This window comes from Crocodylus siamensis, chromosome 1, assembly GCF_052110815.1.
Source record: "Crocodylus siamensis isolate JL-2025a chromosome 1, ASM5211081v1, whole genome shotgun sequence".
Taxonomy (NCBI): Eukaryota; Metazoa; Chordata; order Crocodylia; family Crocodylidae; genus Crocodylus; species Crocodylus siamensis.
The window spans coordinates 146,689,283-146,712,806 of record NC_143395.1 but is presented as its reverse complement, the minus strand read 5'-3'; the positions used below and the strand labels follow the sequence as shown (position 1 = coordinate 146,712,806).

Below are 23,524 nucleotides of genomic sequence, written 5' to 3'. Positions count from 1 at the left end.
CCTTGGCCGCGCACGCGTAGTGTACGGGGGCCTCGCCCGGAAGGTGACCCGCGTGTAGGCGATGTTGGCGGCGCTGTCCCTCGTGCGCCCCTCCGCCGCGGGGTGCCGGGCCGTGCTGGGGGGGTGCCGGGCCCCACGCCGGGGGCTGCAGCGGGAGCTGCAGCTGCCGTCGAAGGCCGAGGTGGCGGGGCTGGTGGCGGGGACGACCGCTCCCCGGGGACGGCGCTTGTTCATCTCCTGCCCGGCCCTGGCCGGCACCCTGGCGGAATGCCTGATGGGCGGCGCGGCGGGGCAGCCCAAGCACGGGCCCGTACTGCTGGAGTTCGAGCCCGGTGAGCCCCTCCCGGGGGATGGCGGAGGGTGCCGAGTTCCTGAAGCACTGAGTCACCTCAGGATTGTGGGGAGGGGAGGCCTGGTGCCCCAGAAGCTCCCGCTGGGGCCAATGAAAGGTCTCCCAGGAGCCCCAGCCTTGCTGGGTGTGTGTGGGCCAACACTCACGACTGCGCATCTCCCAGCCAGGGCTTTGTGACCTGGGCTGGGAAGGCGATGTGCATGCTGTTCCTGTGAAGTTGTCAGACCTCATCAGCACTTGCTCCCACAGGATGACACCTGAGTCAGGGAAGCCGCAGACTCACTGGGGACTTAGTCTGGGCTGTGTCAACTCTCCTGTTGGGACCGAAGCTGGAGGCGCCTGGCTAGAGCGGGTCTTGCCTTTCTGTATTGGGTCAGACAATTGCTGTCTTTGGGGACAGGAAGCAATTTAAGCCATGGACAGATTGGTATGGACTGCAGCAGGGGCAGGGTTGCTTTTCTCTGTAGTAAGGGGCCTGGCCCTTTTCCTTGGGGTCTCTTTGGTGTATATTAACAGCACTTCATAGAAGCAGGATGTTGGCTGCCATGGTTCCCTTACTTTACCTGTGGCAGGTGTGGGTGCTAGGTCTGTGTTGTCAGGGTTGAGTACGTAGAGTTTAGATTAATTAATGTAGGGGATGGTTTGGACAGAGATGATCCTGACCCTGGAGGTTCCCTCACAGCCCTGTTGCTCCAGGATTCTATCATTCTTGCAGTTTTGCTGGGAGATCCTTGCTCGCCAGTCCTGCATCCTGGTACTAATTCTCACACAGGGTTTCCTTGTTTGTTTGCTTAGTTTGTTTGAGCTGCAGGGCACTTGGGCAGAATGTTTCATGGTGCATGGGATAGTATACCGGTGGGGCTCTACAGCTCTCTGTAGCCAAGGTAGTTTGGTATTTTTCTTCCTGGTTTGGTATTGTGGATCAGCTCTTTGCTATGGCTAATGAAAACAGGTCTGTATGTCCCAAGCTGTAGGGCTGCAGTCACTGAGTTACCAGTCATTGGCTCAAGATTTTTGTAGGTGTTATCTTTTCTTGAGCCAACTGCACAGACCTAGACAAAGCATTCTCCTTCAGGTCTGAAGAAAGAAGCAAGCATGGCCATAACTAAGAAACTAATAACATTGTGGAGGCCTGTGAAACTGGGAAGACAGAAATTCCCATGGGTAGAAGGCAGATAATAGAAGAAAAGACATTTTGATGGGTAGGATTTTTGGAAGGTTTATTATTGCAAAATTTCCACATTTTGACTTTTCTAAAGATTCTAAATCAAATTCAATACAGAACATTAAACTGTAGGGAAAATGACACTATTAATTCAATAAGATGTTCAGTGTAGGAAGAGGGGAGGAATGATCCCTGTTGTTACAAATAAGAGAAAAGGCTGTTTTGGGGATTCCTAACCATCTCTATAAAGTGGATTTTGGAGAAGGCATGTTTGTTGTCATTTTTTTATATATTACAATATTTCAGTTTTAGAAGTTTTTTGACTGATTGACACCATTAATTTCAAAAGTTTTGTTTTGTTACATTTCCAGTGAATGTAGACTCACTTTAATTTGTCTTCTTGCTTACACTGCAACCATAAAGTCTTCACTCCCTGTTCCAAAGTTGCTCAGCCCTACAACAGAAAGCATGTAGATCTGGATTGAAAAATCCATGTGAGCTGGTAGAGCTTGAAGACAATATTGAAGTATAACTCAAGATAACTCCAGATTTGAGAGAGAGAAGCATCCTACAAAAAGCACACTTGCATACTTAACATTGCTCACATGTATTTCAGTTGAAGTTAAGTGTTTGTGTGTGAGTGTGCACATGCGTACATACATGCACACAAGTCTTCACAGAATTATGGGGCAAACAACAGTGTTGTGGGGATTAATTCAGCTGTTGCTTGCACCCCATCCACCTTTCCTCAGCAAGGCTCCATAATGGTAGACCCAACCCCTGGGTGAAACAGCTCCATGAGTCAGATCTTTGACACCCTGGTATACAAAGTTTCTAGCTTATTGAAGAGTGTGTGTGTGTGTGTGCATTGATGCCACCTGTGTCCTTTTAGAAGCCTACATTAAAGAAAAGCATTAAATCTTGTTTTTTTCCCCCAGGTCCTGGAATCTTGACCCGGACATTGCTTAATGCAGGCACCAGGGTGATAGCTTTAGAGAGTGACATGACTTTTCTTCCACGTTTGCAGGTATGGGTCTGGTTTCTGGTTTGAGATTTGTATCTCAGAAGTTTGTAGTCAAGTAGACAAATATGAAATTAACATAACCTCACACATCTGCTTGATTTCCCCCCCACCTTTTTAACATCTGTTAAAGTTTCTTGTAGCCTCCCCAGTAACTATAAATCGGTGGTTCTCAACCGTGTCAGATTTGAGGCATTCCTCAGAAAATGTTAGCTCTTAGCTTTCATTTATTTTTTGACTACAGAAGAATAATAGAGAAATTCTTCTGTTGCAAAAAGCTCAAAAATAGATTGAAATATTTTTGCTGGTGTGGATTCCTATTTGGAATCGCTGGATTTATCTTGTGAATCATGCCTAGGTGCATGTTGTGTGCCATGCCACAGCACTCATATAAGAATATCACAGTACCCTGGTTGAGAATCACTGGTATAAATGAAAGACTGAGGGGAATTTTTTTTTTCATGTTGTTTACTCTTTCTGTGGTATAGACAGTCATTGTCTCTTGTTTGTGTAAGAGTTCACATTTGTGGCTTTAAACAGATCAGTCTTTAAATAGATGCTTGTGTAGCAATGGGGCTAAAATTCACTTTAAGAAGTCTGTAGGTCAGGGGTTGGCACACAGGCCTAATCCAGCCCCCAGGAAGGTCTGATTTACCCTGTCAAGGTCCAGTTTAGCACAAGGGATGCTTGGCATGGAGCTATGCCTTGCTGTCCATTCCCCTCCACAGCACTCTCTGCTGTGGAGGCTGCTACTGCTATGTGCTTAGGCTTACCCTTGCTGCAGAGAGATGCAATTGAGCCAGTGCATTAAGAATCGTATATATGTGGATCCCCATAGGTTTCAGTGGGCCTTTGCTGGGGCACAAGGGTTTTTAGATGAGGAGCCATACAAATGAAAGTTTGGTAGCCAAGACTCCTCCCTGGTTCCAGCTCTGCAATGGACTTCTGGCCAGATCTTGAGCAAATCACTACACTTCTTTAAAAGGAGTAAAGCAGCTGGTAGTTGAAGTTCTTCACAAGAGTGTTAAGACAATTAATTTATCATTGGAGTTCTATAAGTTAGACATACGTGACCTTTGAAACCTTACGGAAGAGTTACTGTCTGGAGAACACATTGTAAAGGTCTGGTTGAGAAGTTTCTGATGCATCAAGTGTGATACAAGGCGAATGTCCTATATGCAACATTTAAGTAGGAGAATAGTATTTATTAAGATGCATCTTATTTTTAACCAGTACTCAGAGAATTACTTCATTCTAAAATAGTTCAGGTAAGTGGTCAGATGTATAAATTGGTTGAGATGAAAATTAAAAACTCAGAATCTGATTACACTGTTGCTTTCAGTCCCTAGAGAACAATCTAGATGGACAATTGGAAGTGGTTTATTGCAGCTTCTTCAAGTTGGACCCAGGACACTGTGGGCCATTCATACCACCAGCTATGGACTCTGTGGAACTTTTTAAAAAATTGGGCATCTCAGCAGTTCCTTGGACAGCAGGTAAACACTAACATATGAATCCACCAACACTGGCCACGCCTAATCCAGAGCCATGTGAGCAATTTGGTCTGTACCTTAGGGCCTTACTTAATTTGGTTGACATGGAGTAGGTTATGCTGACTCTCCCTTGTATATAGATAAGGCTCAAGAAAATTATATGTCCTGGATATAGTGATCAATGTCATTTCAAGTTTCTTGGTATTTAGTATGAGCTAGAACAGTGGTTGTTGAGAGCTATCATCTCAAGTGTTTACTTTTCTGTAAGACATACAAAAAACTAGAACTCTTGGTTCCAAAATGATACCTTTTATTAGACCAACTGGAAAATGGCAAGAAAATTGTCCTTTTCTGCAAGCTCAGGATCGAAGTCTTTTGTATGCCTTTTTGTCTCAGACCAGCATGGCTACCAGGTACACTCCTGAAACATGGAAGGTGTCGAATTTTAGCCAATTTTGGATTTTAAACTTCATTGCAGAATGAGGACATTTTCTTTGCTTCCCTGCCTGCCATCTGACACCTCCAGGAAAGAAATTCTACCTGATCAACACATCAAAGAACTACTCAACACAGCTCACAAAGACAGTATTGTGGACCCAGAGGGACAGACTTCCATCTTCAGCTCCCTCTGTGCAAAAATGAAGTTTATTTCTTACATATGGGGACTCTTTACTGTCTTGTACCATCTACACTTTTCCCAGAGCCTGACGAAGGGACTTTGATCCCGAAATCATGCAGAAAAGGACAATTTTCGTGCTGTTTTCCAGTTGGTCTAATAAAAGGTATCATTTTGGAAGCAAGAGTTCTAGTGTTTTGTATGTCTTTTTGTCTTAGACTGACACGGGTACCAAGTACCCTTCTATAAGGATTTAAGCAGTCACAGACTAGACGCCTTTGGGCCATATGCTAAACCATCCGTGAGTGGGGAACAGTAACCATACTCTTTAAATAGATTCAGTTTGTGGTGCTTGTAGCTTGCTTAGTAGTGTGTTGAGGTTGTGCTGTACATGTATTCAATATTTAAAGATATTTTTGCACATTATCAAAACAGGTGTACCTGTAAAAATTTTTGGGATCATCTCACGAAGAAATGAAAGGAATTTGCTGTGGAAGCTTATATATGGCTTGTATGAGGGCGTTTCAATATACCATTGTGGAAGAGTAGAACTGAACATGCTTATGAGTGAGAGAGAGTACAAGGTATGTACAAGAGATTTTACTGGCAATAAAGAGAACTGGAAGCATCTCAGAAAATTAACACAGTTTGTCATCGTATTGCTTTACAGTTTTTCTTAGGAATATTTTTGTAAAAAGAGGGGCAAAAATAATTTCTCTTTCCAGCTTCTATATGAAATAACAATCTGTGTCAACACAATTTTTTTGTAAACAACAATACAAGTTTGAGGACTCTTTACATGTCTGTGTGTATATATGTGTGTGAGAGAGAGAGACTGTTTCCTACGAGGTTTTGGTATGTCTTTGAATTCAGTAGCACAAGGGTGCATCAAAGAGCAGTGAATTATTCCAGATATTTACATAATATAAAAACAGAACACATGCTTTTAATCATTTTTAAGATTAAAAGCATGTGTTAAAAACTATGCAAGACAGGTCAGGTGGAAAGGGAATTCAAACTCATAATGCAAAATGTGGTTATTAAATAGCATGGTTTCTGACATGGTCTGTATCATCAACTCAAACCAACTCTTTGCATTGTCAAAATAGAAATTGTGTATTGAAGCAGAATACAGCATGAACCATTTTGTTTTCAAATTATGCAAAAAACATATCTGTATTTAGGAATGTAATCTCCCTATAATGATGCACTCATATTGCCTAATTCAGGAATAACTGAAACATTTGTTTTCTTTCTGGAAGTTGTTTGACCTGTAAAATTGGATTGAATGGACAGTTTGCCCAAGATGTGTTTACTTTCATACAGTCATGTTGCTCTATTTTTAACAAATTAAATCCTAGGACCCCAGCAGACGTTAAAATTTGTGATCTGAGGAATTTTATGCCCCATTCCAAATATCATTCCTCAGATCCTAGTCATGCCACTCTTGAGGCCAAACCTGTCCTGCAGATTGGGCCATCAGCAATTATGTTGAGGGTGCCTCAGGATCTGGCTGCATCAGGATCTGGCGTGAGACAGCCCTGGGGTGTAGGATGCAACTGCCCTCTTTCTTGAACCTGGGATGGATTCATTTTAGCGTGGTTCCAGCTGGGCTCAGGGTTCCTCCATGCCCAATCCTGATTTGGATAGCCAAGTTATACCTTATCTGTGGAACATCTTTGTGGCTGGTTTGTCATTTTATGGCACCATAAATTAGATGAACATGTGGTATGTCACAATCTATCGTCCCTGGATTAGGCCTTAAAAGTAACACCTGCTAAGCCCTCTGTTTATACTGGCAGCATGATTCTCCCTATTGGAAATGGTGCTTACTTGAATGTAAAAATGAAGTCTACTTGCTGTCAGTTAAATCGTATCCACAATTGAAGCAATCTTTTGAATTTTCTTGTTCTTTTATTGTACACTCTTTCATATCTGAAAGTCAACTAGTGAAAGGCAAGATGGAAGTTCGTATATCATTTAATTCAGCATTTAATTTTGTAGATTTAAAAATATTGCTATAAAACAAAGGCGCTTAGATGAAACTGGGCGTGTCTTACATGTTCATTAATGTGCTTTTGCTATTGCACATTAAGTTTAGTACCTCTAATATGAGGCACTACATAAAGGCTCTTTAGGCTGCTCTAATGCACAGTAGCAAAAGTGAACGCCTTTTTAGTGACAATGCGCACTAGATCAATTCTGCTGTGCATTAGCATACTAGCACTGCTTTTTCTGTGATGTTTTAATACGAAGTAGAGTAGGCTACTGCACATTAAAGCTCACTTATAGACACACCCACAAAGACTTTCTCATATCGTTTTGTAGGAAAGATACTTAAAACAGTGGGTGGTGCAACTTGTAGAACACCAAATCCACCTTCAGACAGAGAATTGACCTTGGGCTGTTACAATTAACTATGAAGTTCGAGTTGAACCTTTTCCAATTGCCTTGATAAGCATTGTGGAATAAATAGGTATAGAACTAGTCTTATGTATTCTTGTCATTCTTCCAGGTATTAACTGCAAAACCTGGAGAACAAATGAAGTATCAAGCATTAAGTGTACTTTGGCAAACAGCATGTGAAATTCAGCTCCTGCACATGGTGAGTTTTCTGTGTTAACTTTCTGATGTAAATGCTTTTTATAGTAAACAGCCTTCTGAAATGACTGCTTATTTGTTTTCTGTATTGAAAATGCTTTTATAGGAATGTGCCTCATAGCTAATGATCTGTCAGCATTTTCTTTAGACTGTAATATTTTCATGATTTACCACTGTCAATACTAGACACAGGAGAACATGAATGGCAGGTAGCAGGAAGGAAAAAATTCCAGAATAAATAGGAGGACACTGTAAATGAAACCATGATGTACCTGAACAGCACGAGCAAGGCTTTGCATTATTGGTATGTCTGCACTGCACAATGCAGTGCTATACAAAAATACCTGGAGCTGTAAATCAGCTGGCTTAAGTAGGAGAAGTTATATCTACGTTAACATTGGTGGAGTGCCAATCTAATATGGCTATACTGCTCCCACTACCTTAGATCCGTCTGTAATGTGAGATGTCACAGTATCTAAGTATGGGTATTTCAGTTTTTTGCCAAAGTCAGCGTGATGGTGCTCTCCTTAGCACCTTTTGACAGTGTTCTGTCTCTCACTGTTCCTTTTCTGGTAGTCTTTCTTGATGTGTCAGAACATTTTACTCTCACCTCTTGCAGCAACTGCTCCAGATTCCTTAGGATTGCTATCTATATTATCACTTGGTTTTTACTGCTCTGAGAAGTAAAATTTGTTTTGTAATATTTTTAACTGAACCAGCTATATAATTAGGAGAGATACCAGGCAAGCTTTCAGGTACAAAATACCCTTTCTCAGGTCTGGGAATGAAGCAGATATAGTCTAAGCTTAAAAACCAGTACATTCTCTTTTTTGGTGAGGCCAATGATTGATCTGGTGTGTTGTCCTTTATCACATAATTAGATGGAGTAGGATCTTTTTTCGGTCTGGAAATCAGCTGTAGATGTAGTTTCTATGACAGTGTCCTGGCTTCTTCCTGGGTGTAACCAAGACTTGATTTCTGCTGAGAGACTATATTGGGGTGAGCAAAATATGGCTCATGGGCCAGATCCAGCCCGCCAGGCAATTTTATCCAGCCCTTGGGTGGGTGCCTACCACTTCACAGTATCTGGCCCGGCCCTGGGCTGCCCGTGCTGTGCTTACATGGGGCCAAGCCCCGCTGATTCATGCAGGAGCAATGCACCATGCTCCCTCCCTCACTTGACCCTGGCCTCGCAGGTGGGGGAGTGGTGGCATTGGGAGGAGGGATGGAGGGGCAGGCAGGCAAGAAGGTAGGGAAGCGGCAGGGGAAAGGCCACAGCTGTGGTGGGGGAAGTGGTGGCATCAGGGGATGGGAGTGGTGGTGACAGCAGTGGGGGACAGGCAAGAGCGAAGTGGGAGCTGCACGGGAGCAGGGGGCCTGTGCTGGTGCCAGAAGGGGCCCAGGGTGAGGTGGCAGGAGCATTAAGCCCAGGCTGGTGGGGGTGTGGGGCCTTTCTGGCTCCATCTCATGGGGCTTGCACACAGTTCCCAGGTTCTCCACCTGACCTGCACACCTCTGGGGAAAGCCCCAAGTGATGGAGCCAGTGGCCTGGTCCCACGCACTGCTACACTCAGGTCATGGGGAATGGCGGGGAGCTCCATGCTATGGAGCTGGGCTAGCTCTGCCCCTCTCCTGCTGCCCCAGCTGATCCCCATGATATGCACTGCTGGCTTCATGAGGCAGGGCTTGGGCTTGTGAGCTCCATGCAATGGAGTTGGCAGCCCAGCTATGTGGATTCCTGGGGCTTGTAGGGATTATGTGTCTCCAGGGAGCTCCTGCTGCTGCTGGCGGCATGGGCTGTGTGCAATGCCGGGAGGCATGTTTTGTAAGGAACCCTGCACGTACCCCATGCACATGAACCGCACCCCAAACCCCCCCACACACACCCACTCCCAGCCACCCTCACCACACACACACCCATAGCCCCCTCACAAATTCCATACACCCCCACACATCCCCACAAATACACCTCCTACAAGCCCGCCACACCCACACCCCCATCTACAGTCCCATACCTATCGACCCTCACCCCCATCCCCACACAAACTCCATACACACTCCCACACTGTCCCCCACAGCCCACATACACCCCTCCCACACACACACAGTCCCCACAAAACTCAGACACTCCCACATGCCTTCCCTCCTCTCCCCCACACAATATATAGGAGTAAGACTTCATTTTGAGCTATTTTGCAGTCACCTCTATATACGTGAAGCAAACACACACAAATCAGGACAAAAATATTTTTTTTGAAATAAAATAAAGATTTTTTTGTAGATCTCTGATTTTTAGTATATAATTTGATTTTTTTCTGGTTCCAAGATTTCAAACCCTGTTCCCAAAAGGAGTACTTCCAGGGGCAAGGGGAGGGACTTCCAGTGGCAAAGTTTAGGGGTTAGGGTCAGGACTTCCAGTCTCAGGATGGTAACCGGTTGTGGGGCCGGGTCGGGGGGTGGCACCTGTTAAGATGCGGAGCTACCCTTGTGGCCCTCAGGTGCTCACCCCAGGAGGGCATGGGGGGGTGTGCCTCTAGATCTGTGCATGAGGCAAGGGTGGGCTGTCGCTGCAAGCTAGAGCCAAGGCCAGCGCTGGGCTCTTCCCAGTGCGGAGCTGGGCTGGCCTGGGCTATGCTGGGGCAGGCAGTGGCAGCACTGGGAGCGAACTTTGAAGTGGCTGTAGCCCCCACCCAACCCCCCCACCCCAGCACTATCGCTGCCTGCCCTGAGTGCAGCTGCGGCCCAACCCCTCTGCTGGGAAGAGCTTGATGCAGCCTCAGCCTGCAGCTGCAGCCCACCCTCACCCAGCACACAGTTCCAGGGGCACACTCTCTCCCTCACTCTGGGGGCCTCAATCTGCCCCTTCCCTCATAACAGACTTACCAGACAGATGCTGCTCGGCTGCACTCCTAGCTCCCTGTGTTCTGTACTGCAGCTGCGCATGTGCATGGGGCATCTATCTGTAACATTATTGGCCACATCAGCCAAAAAAATGCCGATGACGTTAATTATCCTTATATTGGTGCTGATACGTTATGGGACTGATGCATTGGTGCACCTCTGTTAAAAATAAATTATGAAGTCTTGTCAAGATATTTTAACTGTTAAGCTTTTTCTTCTTCCCAGGAGCCTCAGTCCTCATTCTTAACTAATTCAAAAACTCAAAGATTGCCAAGACCAGGGAGCCAGGTAAGATTAATTCTTTGACTTTTTTTCTTTAGAGATTTTAGTTTAGATGCAAAAAAGTCTGATATTTTTAGGGAAGTTTTACAAGCTTAAATAAGGAAATCTACTAGTCCCATTTCATTGGAAATGGTTTTTTTTAAATGTTGCTTTGATTTACTGAAAACTCATGTGCAATGTGTTCTCTACATGAGACGGCAAGCAGAATTGTGACTAAATAAAAGTCTGAACACAACTAATTTTTTTCATTATCCTAGGTGGGAGAAAATGCAGCAAGTCTATGAACTAGATATTGGAAAGATCCATTGAATTATATATATGCATTGCTGCTAGTGCAAAAAAATCTTTGATTTAAAGGAAAAAAACTGTATATGCTTGGGTTACGTGATAGTCTTAGCAAAAGTTACACTCCAGTTTTCCACATTCAGGCAGATAACTTAAATGAGTTAAACTGCTGTAAGACCACAAGGAACTGGCCCTGTATTAGTCCGATATCCTGCAAAGCACTGATCATATAACATTGTCTAATACTTTACGAATCTAGCCTAAATTTCTATTTGAGATGTAGCATATATTTTTAAAAGTTAAGTGATGGAAAATTCCACGTATCCTTAGGTTAGAAGTGTCAAAGATAAGGCCCACAGGTTGGATCTGGCCCCTATGTTGCCTGTTGGTCTCAGAGTTGACCTACATGTTCCGTTTGGTACATGCTGCATGTGGAGCTAGCCCAGGATGCACACTGCATGCGAGGCTGGCCCTGCACCTTGTGGGCCAGATGAGTTTGAGGTCCCTGCCTGTGAATTATTCTAGTGACCTTTACTGTTTTGTTTTGTTTTTAATTTTATTGCAGCCTCTTTCTAGGTGAGCGTCACCTTCAGACAAAACTTTTTCTATTAAATTAGAGTTGCTTTACTTTCAGAAATCACTACATAAATGAAAAACAATACTTGTAGTGACAACTGAAGCTTCATAGTGACCTTGATTTTTACTAGCTTAATTCTTTTTTTCCTTCTGCAGATAACAAATGACAATTTATGTTTAGTACGAATGACTCCCCGAAGGAATTTATTTACAGGTGCTATGACAGACACTACTTCAGGAACTTTTATCATGATGGTTAAACATTGTCTTATTAAGCAGAAGTCTAAAGTAATTGATATAATAAAGTAAGTATAAGGAAGAATTGGATTTACTATTTTTTTCATACCAGACAAGTAACAGGGAAAATATTGAAGCATTTATGATGGAATATTTCTTTGCTCTCTGAGTTCAGTTTAGTATTCATAGAATCATAGAAAATTAGGGTTGGAAAGGACCTCAGGAGGTCATCTAATCCAACCTCCTGCTTAAGCCAGGACTGTCACCAACTAGATCAACCTAGCCAAGGCTTTGTAACTAGCTGGGTCTTAAAAACCTCCAAGAATTAGAGAGTCTACAACCTCTCTAAGCATTGGCAACGTGTAGGGGATGCACACAAGTGCACGTGCACCCCCTGAGGTTGGCAGTGCAACCCTTGTGAAAAATGCTGTCAGTGCTGCCAATGGTGCCTGTGAGTGGTCACCGCCAAATAGAGGGGAATAGAGGTCACTTCCTTTGACCTGCTGGCAGCACTCCTCCCAATGTAGCCCAGTATGCCTTTAGCCTTCTTGGCAACAAGGGCACACTGCTGGCTCATATTTAGCTTACTGTCCACTGTAACCTCTGGGTCCTTTTTTGCAGAGCTGCTGCTTAGCCAGTCAGCCCCCAGCCTGTACTGGTGCATGGGATTGTTCCATCCTAAGTGCAGGACTTTGCACTTGACCTTGTTGAACCGTATGAGATTCCTTTTGGCCCAATCCTCTGATTTGTCTAGGTCACTCTGAATCCTAGCCCTACCCTCCAGCATATCTATTACTCCCCCCAGCTTGGTGTCATCTGCAGACTTGCTGAGGGTGCACTCTTTGCCATCTTCCAAGTTGTTGATGAAGACATTGAACAAAACTGGCCCCAGGACTGACCCCTGTGGCACTCCACTTGATGCTGGCTGTCAAGTAGACCAGGAGCTATTGATTACTACCCTCTGAGCCCAATGCTCCAGACAGTTTTCTATCCACCTTGCAGTCCATTCATCCAGCCCATACTTCCTTAGATTGCCTGTAAGAATGTAGTGGGAGACTGTATCCAAAGCCTTGCTAAAATCACATCCACCTCCACTTGTCTCCCCACATCCACAGAGCCAGTCATCTCATCAAACAAGGGAGTCAAGTTAGTCAGGCATGACTTGCCCTTGGTGAATCCATGCTGACTGTTCCTAATCACCTTCTCCAAGTGCTTAGAAATGAATTCCTTGAGGATCTGCTCCATGATTTTCCAAGGACTGAGCGGAGGCTGACCAGTCTGCAGTTCCCTGGATCCTCCTTTTTCCCTTTATTAACTATGGACACTATGTTTGTCCTTTTCCAATCATCTGGGACCTCTCCTGATCACCATGAGTTTTCAAAGGTGATGGCCAGCAGCTCTGCAGTCACATCAGTCAACTTCCTCAGCACCCCTGGGTGCATCTAGTCTGGCCCCATGGACTTGTATATATCCAGCTTTTCTAAATAGTTCCTAACCTGTTTTTCACTACCGTTGACTGCTCACCTCCTCCCCCGAACTGTGCTGCCAGGTACAATAGTCTGATCCTGCCTATAAAGACTAAGGTGAAAAAGGCGTTAAGTACTTCAGCCTTTTCTGTATCCTCTGACACTAGGTTGCCTCCCCCATTCAATAAGGGACCCACATTTTCCCTGATCTTCCTCTTTTTACTGACATACTTGTAGAAACCCTTCACATCCCTTGCTAGCTGCAACTCCAATTGTGCTTTGGCCTTTCTGATTTTATCCCCACATGCCTGAGCAATACTTTTACACTCCTCCTTAGTTGTTTATCCAAGTTTTTTCTTCTTACAAGCTCCTTTTTTTGTGATTTAGTTCACTGAAGAGTTCCCTGCTAAGCCAAGCTGGTCTTCTGCCATACTTGCTAGTCTTTCTTCACATCAGGATGGTTTGTTCCTGCACTCAGTAAGGCTTCTTGAAAGAACAGCCAGCTCTTCTGGACTTCTCTTCTCCTCTGGCTTCCCAGGGGATCCTGCCCATGAGTTCCCTGAGCGAGTCAGGGTCTGCATTTCTGAAGTCCAGGGTACTTACTCTGCTGCTCTCCATCCTTCCTTTCCTCGGGATCCTGAACTCAATCAACTTGTGGTCACTGCTTCCCAAGGTGCCATCTATTAGTACATTCACCACCATTTCTTCCCTGTTTGTGAACAGTGGGTCAAGAAGAGCATAGCCCCTGGTTGGCTGCTCCAGCGCTTGCACCAGGAAGCTGTCCCGAAAACTCTTCAAATACTTCCTGGATTGCCTGGAAAAATTGTTCTTTGCAAACTTTCAGGCACAAGCATCCTTCTTCAGGCATTGGAGAGAATCTGCCAAAGGGTAGGGTGTTTGTACCCAGAAGCTTGCAAAGAACAATTTTTCCAACTATTTAGTTGATCTAATAAAAGAACTTACATTTACCCAAAGAACCTCGTCTGCCTATGTCCTTAGATCAACACAGCTACAACCAACACCAATGTATTGCTTGCACACTGCTGTATTGCCCTCCCCACATGTCAGAATGATTGAAGTCCCCCATGAGAACCAGGGCCTGTGATAAAAAACTATAAGCTGTTCAGAATGGTCAGAATAGAAAAAGATGCCTTTTCTTCCTAAACCTGGTTTACAAGCATTACTGTACTCAGTTAGTGCTGGAAAGTTGAAGTTTCACAAGGATATACTGTGATTATAAGACATTCCCTCAATAATTTGATTCTATATATATGGAAAAGTTATTAATTTGTTATAATTTTCCAGGTACAGAATTTGAGGTTTGCCTCCAATTTGTCCCCCTTCCACTGCTACAGCAGAGAGAATAAATCTGGGGTTCAGGTAGCTCCTTTGCTCTGTGCTTCCCCCTAACTTTCTTCCCCTGGCAGCCCCTTCTCTCTATCCTTACTGTCAGACCCTGCTTACCCTGAGCGCATAAAAGTAAGGAACAAATTTGAAAACAATAACTTTGAAAGTAAACATGGTTGTATCAATTTGCATATAGCAACATGCACTTAATTCATCCACGATTGATACATTACCTTTTTTTGAAACCTGCAAGTTTTAGCACAGGTACTCCATAAACATACTTTTTTGGTTTTCTTGTTTGGGCTAAGATCAACTGTAGCAATTACCTACTTAAATGTAGTATAAACTGCATGATATTAGTCCAAGTCCAAGGACTACATAGTTCATTGGGCTGGGCCCCGAGTCGCCTGTATTTCAAACCGTGGTGACCGCACAACTCAAACAACATAGCTGAGCTGAGCATTGTTACTCCGGACACCCTCCACAAAGATTCCAAGTGCTCATTAACTTTCCCACTCATGACTGGAAGTGGCTGTTCTTGTCCTGGGGTGCTCCAAAAACTTATATGCAGATGAATCACAGGGCAGCCTGGTCCAGCTTCACCTCATGGAGGGTGGAGCCACAGTGATTGTATGTGGCAGGCTGAGAGGGGATGACAGGGATTCTGGGTGAACTGTTTGGGGCCCTGTTTGTCGACTTCTGCCAGACGTTTAGGGTGGGTGAAGAAACGAATGATTGAAAATGGATAAGAAAGACACAGTTCAGGTATGAGAGTGAAAAGGAAGTCAAAATGTATGCAGTGTTGTAGCTCACTATGACTTTGAAAAGAGTCAGTGGTTGTGGGGGAGGAACTGTGCTTAATAGGCATTACCATGTGTTTTATTCAGATGGACTACATTAACCTGTCCTTGCCTTATTGGCTAAAATCAAATGTAGTGTTTTTGGCACCAAGGGAAGGGTGTTAGAGCTGCTTTGGCTTTCCTGGTGTGGGCTGGTATTGCAGTATCTTCACATCTGTTGCTAATTCCCTGTGAAGGGAACACACACCTGTTTTTTAATACTGAGATTCTGGTCTCAGTATTTGTAGGAAACAAGTGGTGTCACACAGGGGAGTTGTCATTGACATCTAGAAGCTGGGAAAGAATGAAGTGAGCCCAAACATGAGTTTTATATTTTTTTGTTTCTAACTGATAGAAATTGCTCATTGTGATTTTTACTTTGTTTTGTGTTTCAGCGCATGGAACCTGGGCAATGGGTATAAAGTTTTAGAGCAGTTAGAAATACCAGAAAACAGTTCAACGGGCGATTTGTACCCAGAAGAGTACAGGGGCATTTTTGAAGTTCTGGAACGGTCTCCAGAGTTTGATAGAAGCTGGCTGTATAATGACACCTTTAAAATGACTGTGAACAGATCTCTGATATTCTAAGACTGCTTATCAAGTCACAAGTTCTTTATTCAGGGAGTGTATGATGATACAAAGGACAAGAATAACCTCTACAATCTCAGAATCCCATTGGTTAAGGGTAAGTGTTGTCTTGTGCACAAACCAGAGGAATATTTACTTGAAACACAACAGTCTGTCCACTGATGTCATAATATGGAAATATGGAATTGACAGTCATTTCTCTAGTGAGGATAGGACTAAAGTCAATCTCTGAATCTTCTCCAGCATCATCATGGCAGCGGTTGCTGCTTTTGTAAACACCATGTAACATAATCTGTCTTTGATGTCACTTATGCTGTTTTTGCTACATATAAAAATGTAACAGGCCAAATATTATATTTTTTTTGTAGTTTGCATTTGGTTAGCAGATAACTTGATTGTTAATATTTTCTCAGTGACTGAAAATGTCTTTACTGGTTTTACAAATTTAAGATTTGTCATCTTTCTCCCTGGCCAAAAGAATTTACAGCCTAAAATTAACCTTGCATGAAAATAATAGGACAAAGGAATGAGAGTTAATGTGGGACAAGAGGATGGCAGCAAGCAATGTGGCAGCTGGGACTAGTTGTGTGTGCGCGCACATGTACACACTTTGCTTTTAATGTAGATTCTGTGTTCCTTTAGGTATGATTCAAGAGGGGGAACTCATTATTTTTTCTTTTGAAAATTCAAAATGTTGGCCAGTGTCTAGTACCCATACACAATCAGGCATAGGTGCATAGAAACTTTGCCAGTACGTTTACATCATCATTTTTCACTGGTCCCTTGACTGTTTTGTAGACTGTAAAAATTGTTTCCTCCCTATAATCCTTCTCCATTTGTTTAAATGTGTAATATGTGTATAGATAAAAATCCACAGCTGATTTTAAAATGCACTTCTTAGCCCGTGTCCTTAGTAAAGAGCTGTTCAGCTGGAAGCATGGAGGCTTGTGGAGCTTGTAGACATTGCTGCTAGTCATTGCGTTCACATGGCTTCAGATTCCAGGGGGTGAACGCTGATGCAGCTTGACACCTTCCACCACCCCCCCACATGCCTGCCACCATATTCAGGGTCTCTAGTTGTTACTGGTGATTAAATTTGGTGGCAGAGGAAAAGTGGGGGATAAGTATCAGTGTCAATGTTTGCCCCCTGGATTCTGAAGCCCCATCAGTGCAGCAGCTCCAGCAACTATGCCAGTAAACCACTGCCTTGCTGCCAGAGGTGGATCATCTAGTTCTTGAGGATTCCTGTGGTCTCCATCTGACCTGCAGAGCCAAATAAGTGGGACATCCCTGCCTTAATACAATCTCCCCCTAACTTCTTTGCTCCAATGTACTGTATTCAGCTGCTTCCTGCCTTCCCCTTTGCATTTGGGAGAGATGAGGTTACTGGAATTCTGTGTCTATGGAGTGAGGCAATGTCAAGGACATTTCTTGTACATACCTAAATGGAAAAGAGAAATGTTTAAAACGTTAGCTGTCACTCCATGTCTGGGGAGTTGTGCCTCTTGTACCTCTCCTAGTGACTGGGAGTGGTTTCTACCCCCTCCGTAGCAATTACAGGAATGCTACAGAGAAATGCTTCCTTTTGCTGTGCACACACCATTTGCTAGAAAATCTAGGGTTGCTTTAGGCATGTGCCTTGGGATGCTCTCAGCATCTGTCTTGAATATGTTCTTGAAAATGGCATTGGGTTTTCCTGCACTGCTGTCTTGGTGACTGGGCTACATTTTTTCAGCTTGCAGAACAGGAGTGGGCAGTTTTTCGTAGCAGTTTGAAAATACTACAGAACTGGTATAGACATACCTGGTGGGCCTTTATTCTCCAGGAAAACTCAGCATTGGCTGGACCATTTTTCCATCTCCACCCTGTCTACTGCAGGGCCCGATACAAGAGGAGACCTGCTGTTGCTACAAGAAGTAAACCACTGTGCTGAGTTGTTTGCTTCTGCTGAGACCTATCTGTCAAGCAGCAGTCTGGTTTAACTGATGCCATTCTTCTCAAGTACTGAAAGAGCTGGAAGGACAATTTTGTTTAATCCTTATTCCACTAATACCTGTGTCCTGGAGTAGGTCTTATATATTGGAATTATCATCTCATTACAAACTTCCCTGACTCCTGGATATTAAGAAGAATCAAAGTACAGACTAATCACTAACATAAAGTTTGGTGTACAATAAAAGCAGTTTCCTTTCTGTTACAGCAGCAATAGGTGGTCATGAATAATTGTTCTTGCTGACAGAGTCAGCAGGTTATGATCTACTTATGCATGATTTTTTTCTTCATCAGGTTCCTATTTCTTGTTGCATCTTGATACTGGAAATGTGCTGACTTAAGATATGGAGTAATAAAGTAATAGGAAGTATGACAAGGACATTGTCAGTATAAAGTGAGTTACCCCTGTTGCTGACCACATTGTAGAAGGTGACCCCTGAATTTAAAAATACAGTTTCACTCAATGTATCTATCTCTTTGCAAACCAGGCAGCTAATAGATGGACTTTAGGACAGCTGCAGAAGCCACTATATGGCAGAAACATGTTGAGCCACTACAAGTGCCTTTGAATGGAAACATTTTTAACAATTGAGAGACTTGAGAGGCTTAAGATATAGAAAAATTAGTTTAGCTGCCTTCTCTCGCCTCTTAAGCTCTGACATGATTTTGGCAGCCACTGTTATACAGTGAGAGGTAGTTTTGAAAGTTTGCATGTTATTTGTCACTGGCTACTAAAATGTATTGGGATTCATTGAAGATGATACGGTTTTCAAAATGGTGTGCATCTGAGTTAAAAACAGATGCTAATTCTGATAACTGTGGAAATATCCACATTTAAACCTTTTCTTAATCTCTTGGAACAGCAAGGTTTTTCTAACACTAGTTTCAGACTGTATAGGTGTGTAGTGGATGAGTACATAATTTGATAGCCTTCTGTATTATATATTTAGTTTATTCTGCATCCCTGAAAAATGTATTTTGGATTTGAGACCAAAAAGTAATTCCTATTGTCCTTCTGGAAGAAGGGTGTAGTGCAATACAAACTTACACTCCATTCACGTTTTCAAGACAAGACATAAAGATAGATCTTGACAGGGAGAAGTATCACTTCTGTGATTTTAACAGACTGTTAAGTAGACCCTCCTTTTTCTTTTTCACCTCACAGCCACAAACACACACATTCTCATTCTTATATAGACATGTAAATCTTCTGACAAATAAATCAATTTTACATGCACCACAGTTAGTGTTGGTTACATCATTTTTATAGCACCTTAAATTGGCACAGTATTTGTAAACTTTGATCCCTTGATAAGTGGTCTCTCAGTGTGACTGTAGCTGTGAGATGCACTTCAAGGTGACCTGAAAAAAGGAGGGGGGAAAAAACCCGGTGTTGCTGCCTTGTGATGTATAAAGGGAGGCCTAAAAGTTGGGTCTTTGAGAATAATTTTATTTTCTAAAAACATCTACTAAATGTTCAGGCTTCCTTAGTATGCACAAATAAAGCCAAAGTTGTGTCCGTCTCACTGCATTCCCATTCCACCTCTCCGCCACGCACACTTTGTGGGTCATTTTATATGAAATCCATGCCTCTCTCGGGTCTCACTGAAGAAGCAGAAACAAGTTCTTGGATAGCGGTCACCTTTTTATTGTACTGTTTTGTAACTTAACAGTGCAGTAAAGTTCATAGTCTTATCCTAGAGGAGACCAAATACTCTGCAGTAGGAGGGTTTTTGAGCGTGTTCAGTGACATTGCCCCATGGCTTGATTATGCGTGCATTATCAAACCAACAATTATCTTCCTATGATTTTATGAAAGCAAAGCTATCAACTCACAATAAGAAATAACATAATTTAGTATTAAGGTTTTGATGCACCCTGAAATCCAGTGTGGAAAATTGCAGCAGGAAATGTAGGAAATGAGATGGCATAAGCACAAAACTTTAGGTTAATCTTCTGATCAGGATATTCATTCCCTTTGACTTCAGTAGGAAATCTGTGTCCAGATAGCTTAGTTCCTAAAAAGCCAGCATAACAGTTCCCCTGCTTCAGTTACTTTTACTGAATGCTTTTCAAGTTCTATCCTGAGCCACAGACCATCAGTACTATAATATTTAAGCTTCTAATTCATTCAGCATCTTTTTCCTTTTTGCAGCCCTTAATTGCATGTCCCTGGGGACAGGTTCTGTTTCTTGTTGTATGTTTGCGTAGCACCTAGGATTCTGACTCTAAATATGTTACTGGTGCTACTGTGTAATATCCATTATAAAAAATGAATATGGCCATTTACATTTATACAGTAACTTGAAAGACTACAAATAAACTATTATTTAAAAAGAGTGGTCTATTTTAGCCTTAAATTCTCTATCACAAGTGTTGAAACATTTTCCACTTAGGGGTGGGAGAGCAAGTATGAGCAAGTATGGACAGGCATTAGGATATCTCCATCTCTGCTATTACTTCCTGCCACCTGACTGTGGGATGGCACAATGCAGGCCACCAGAGTTCATACCACCCAACTGCCATGCAGTGCCAGTGGAGTTCCTCTCTACCAAAGCCCCAGGTGTCCAACTGTGGTGCAACATGGGCAGAGGCACAGTGCTGCTGAAACCATAGCTCTGTGGGCCTATGACTGCTCTGACACAAGACGCATCTAAGTTCACCAGTAGTCAAGTCATAGATGTGTTAACGTTTCTTTTACTGTTTCTTGAGAGCACTGGTAAGCAAATCCTTGCTTCTCACGTAATTTTGGGACCATCATGGCTTCATCACTCTTGCACTCCTGTAAATATGTACAAGCAATTATTATAAGTTAAGTTTGAAGCTCCAGACTTCTGCTTTTTCCAATACACTTAACAAAAATTCCACTTAAATCTTTTTAAATCTGGACCAACATAACCCATGGAAAGAGTCCTTTAATTAATAATTTAAGTGTGTAACGGGGGGCCGCCTCAGGGCCGATCTCCATGTGGCCCACCCACCTGATCTTAATAAGTAATTAATAGATGTAATTTAAGCAGGAGGCTGCCCATTTTCTGCCTGCCACCAGGGGGTGCCAGCTGCAGCTCCATTCCTCCCCTACATGGCATTCCAAGCCTCGCAGATGGCATCTAGGTGTTCTCATCATCAGTGGCACCACACTGAGACCCAAATCCTCCCAGTTGAACCCCAACCTAGAATCCTTTCATCTGGCAGCCTCATCCGCCTTCATACAGGCTATATCACTCCCTGAAACCATTTTCTCCTCTCAGGTGTGGTCCCCTCCTGGGACCTTCAGCTACCAGCCCTGGCCCACCTCCAGGCCAGTCGGAACCCCAGGCCCTTGGCTCTCGGGCAACCCTCACGGCAGGCCCCTGGCCCTTTTGACTGGTCTGGTCCTGGCCCCAGCATGGGCCAGTCAAGGGTACTCTCTCCCTCAGTCAGAATCTTTAGCCCCTCGCTCCCTCCAGGGGTCCACCCGCTGGGCTCAGATGACACCAGGATGTTCTCATACACTCCAGTCCCACACGATTGGCCCCAGAATCCTACTGCAGGAGCCCACCTGGGTTCCTTCCTTGAGGCAGGCTCTGTCACCATCATACCGGGCCACATTTCCCTGCCATCTGTTCCCCTTTCAGGTGTGGTCCACTCACCGGGACCTTCAGCTACTCTAGCCCCAGCCCACTTCTGGGCCAGTCGGGACCCCAGGCCCCTGGGCATTCCTCTCAGTGGGCCTCCTTGCCCTTCTGACCCTCGTGGTCCTGGCCCCTGCCTGGGCCAGTCAAGGGAAACTCTAACAGGCCTTGATATATGACCCTTACCCTTTTCCCGGGGTCCACCTCTCTCGGTTGTCCTTCACAGATGTGGGGAGCTGGGGTACATCACATCATGACTGGGGTCTCAGAGTCTCACTGGGGACTCTCACTCCCCCCCAGGCAGCAAGTCATGGTGCTACTACGGATATTAACTTGGACCCAAACTCTGCCTCCCAATGGTAGTGGACTTACTGTGGTCAGGCCTCAGCTCCCTCTCTCTGGCTGAGCCCCCATTCTTCCCTCTCTAGGCTCCACATCCCTGCCCCTCACACTGGGGCTTCTTGCTGTTCATCACACCCTCTCTATTCAGGGTCTCAGGGCTTCCCATCTCTGGGGGGGCCCAGGTGGCCATAGCCATGCCTGGCCCCAACTCTCCCCCTTGGGGTCTTGAACCCCTGCAGGGCTCAGGCAGCCTCAGCCATACCTGGCCTCCAACTTGACCCACCCAAATGTGAGGGCTATGGGTTAAGGTGCCCCGACACACCTTTCACCAGGGTGATCACTGGCTTGGCATTTCCTGGGGGCTCCTGCACCACTGGGAGCCCCACCAGGCCACCCACTCCCAGCAGGGTGCAGTTTTATGTCATTCCCAGGACCAGGAGCCTCCTACCATCCCCTACAGCTCCTCCCTTACCTCCCGATGAAACTCAGCAGCCCTCTGGCCAAGCAATGTTGTTGCTGGCCTGCAGCAGCCAAACTGCCTTGTTTATATGGGCAGCCCTGAACCTAAAATGGCTGCCCTTATTAGGCATCTGGTGGCTGCCAGCTCCAGGACCTTGAAGTGGCAGGCACACACAGTGCCCTGCCACAAAGTGCATAGGTAGAGAAAGTCCCACATTTTGCAAACATTTGGGCACATCGAGGTCAATGTGATGTACTTCCATATACAACATTAAGCACCTGCACAATTTATTACAGGATCCAAGCAAAATTGTGTCCTTATGTATTGTCACACGTCAATTGGTTGTTATAAGATGTATGTTTTGGACAACTCACAAAAGTAATAAAAGAATGTTCCTTACCATGTGTCACAATGCATCATTTACAAGCTTTGTTTAAACAATCAATATGCAGCTGTCTTTACAGTTAGGAAAGCGGGTTATTCAATCCTATTAAAAAAATCAACAAACTAATATAATCAAACATACTCTAAAAAGACCTAATGCAGTCCCAAGTTGATACGTACAGCAGCTATTTTTTAAAGCAAATTTAGGCTGAGATGTTCAAGGAGTCTAACAGAAAGGTGTGTCTGATGCTCATGGCTTTGGATACGACCTCATTACTTCCGTAAGGCTCCGTGGAAAAAAAAAATCTATCTCATTTTGGGAGGTGATGATGGATGGTTGGACTTGGACATACAATTTCCTCAAGATGTAGACAAAAATCTAGATTCAGATTACTTTTCAGACTTTTTCCACAGATTTTGAAGAAATCTCCAGACTCTTTTATTAGGACATATGAGTGTAAAGAATTTTTATCCTTCTGAAATGTAAAGATAATCTTGAGAATGTAAACTTATCCATGGTCCCCTATCTGCAGTTGGCATTTGGGACCCAGTAATTTCCATTTCTGGGGAAACCCCAGATCAGTTTGTAACCATTGAGAAGATACCAGCCAAGTTGCTGCTGAAGGTAAAAACTCCCGTTTTCACGTGTGTGAAGCTTTCAGCAATTAGCCACTCTTCTTTCCCTTATTCTGACCCTACTTCTATTTTCAATAGTACTATCATGTTAAAAAAACCCATGGAAATTAGGTTGGAAAAGGAATTACAGTAAATTGCTTCTGAAGGCCAATCCAAAAATGGTAAGCCTGGGCTGAAGTACTGTACTTCAAGGGTTTGTCTATCCAAGCTCTCAGTTCAGGCTTTCAAAACAGTTTTGACTCCTCTTAGAGAAGCTTCACAACCACCATAAAAAGCCCAACCTAACCCAAACATGCTGTCTTCCTTTAAGCAAGGAAAAGAAACTTT

General features: G+C 43.9%; 1 protein-coding gene across 1 annotated transcript; it reads left to right on the top strand.

Moving 5' to 3' along the window:
* The first annotated feature begins 3 nt into the window (after window positions 1-3).
* On the top strand, window positions 4-22,576 carry TFB2M (transcription factor B2, mitochondrial). Its single transcript, XM_090044846.1, has 8 exons — window positions 4-332; window positions 2,456-2,544; window positions 3,881-4,034; window positions 5,083-5,231; window positions 7,163-7,252; window positions 10,375-10,437; window positions 11,449-11,597; window positions 15,577-22,576. The coding sequence occupies exons 1-8, from the start codon at window positions 62-64 to the stop codon at window positions 15,767-15,769; spliced, it is 1,158 nt and encodes a 385-aa protein (XP_089900972.1). The 5' UTR covers window positions 4-61; the 3' UTR covers window positions 15,770-22,576.
* The last annotated feature ends 948 nt before the right edge of the window (window positions 22,577-23,524 follow it).

Bases quoted from the DNA above. Each gene is read 5' to 3' on its own strand.
- TFB2M (XM_090044846.1), top strand. From the start codon at position 62: ATGTTGGCGGCGCTGTCCCTCGTGCGCCCCTCCGCCGCGGGGTGCCGG. The intron at 333-2,455 runs GTGAGCCCCTCC...TTTTTCCCCCAG, and splicing joins ACTGCTGGAGTTCGAGCCCG to GTCCTGGAATCTTGACCCGG. The intron at 7,253-10,374 runs GTGAGTTTTCTG...TCTTCTTCCCAG, and splicing joins AAATTCAGCTCCTGCACATG to GAGCCTCAGTCCTCATTCTT.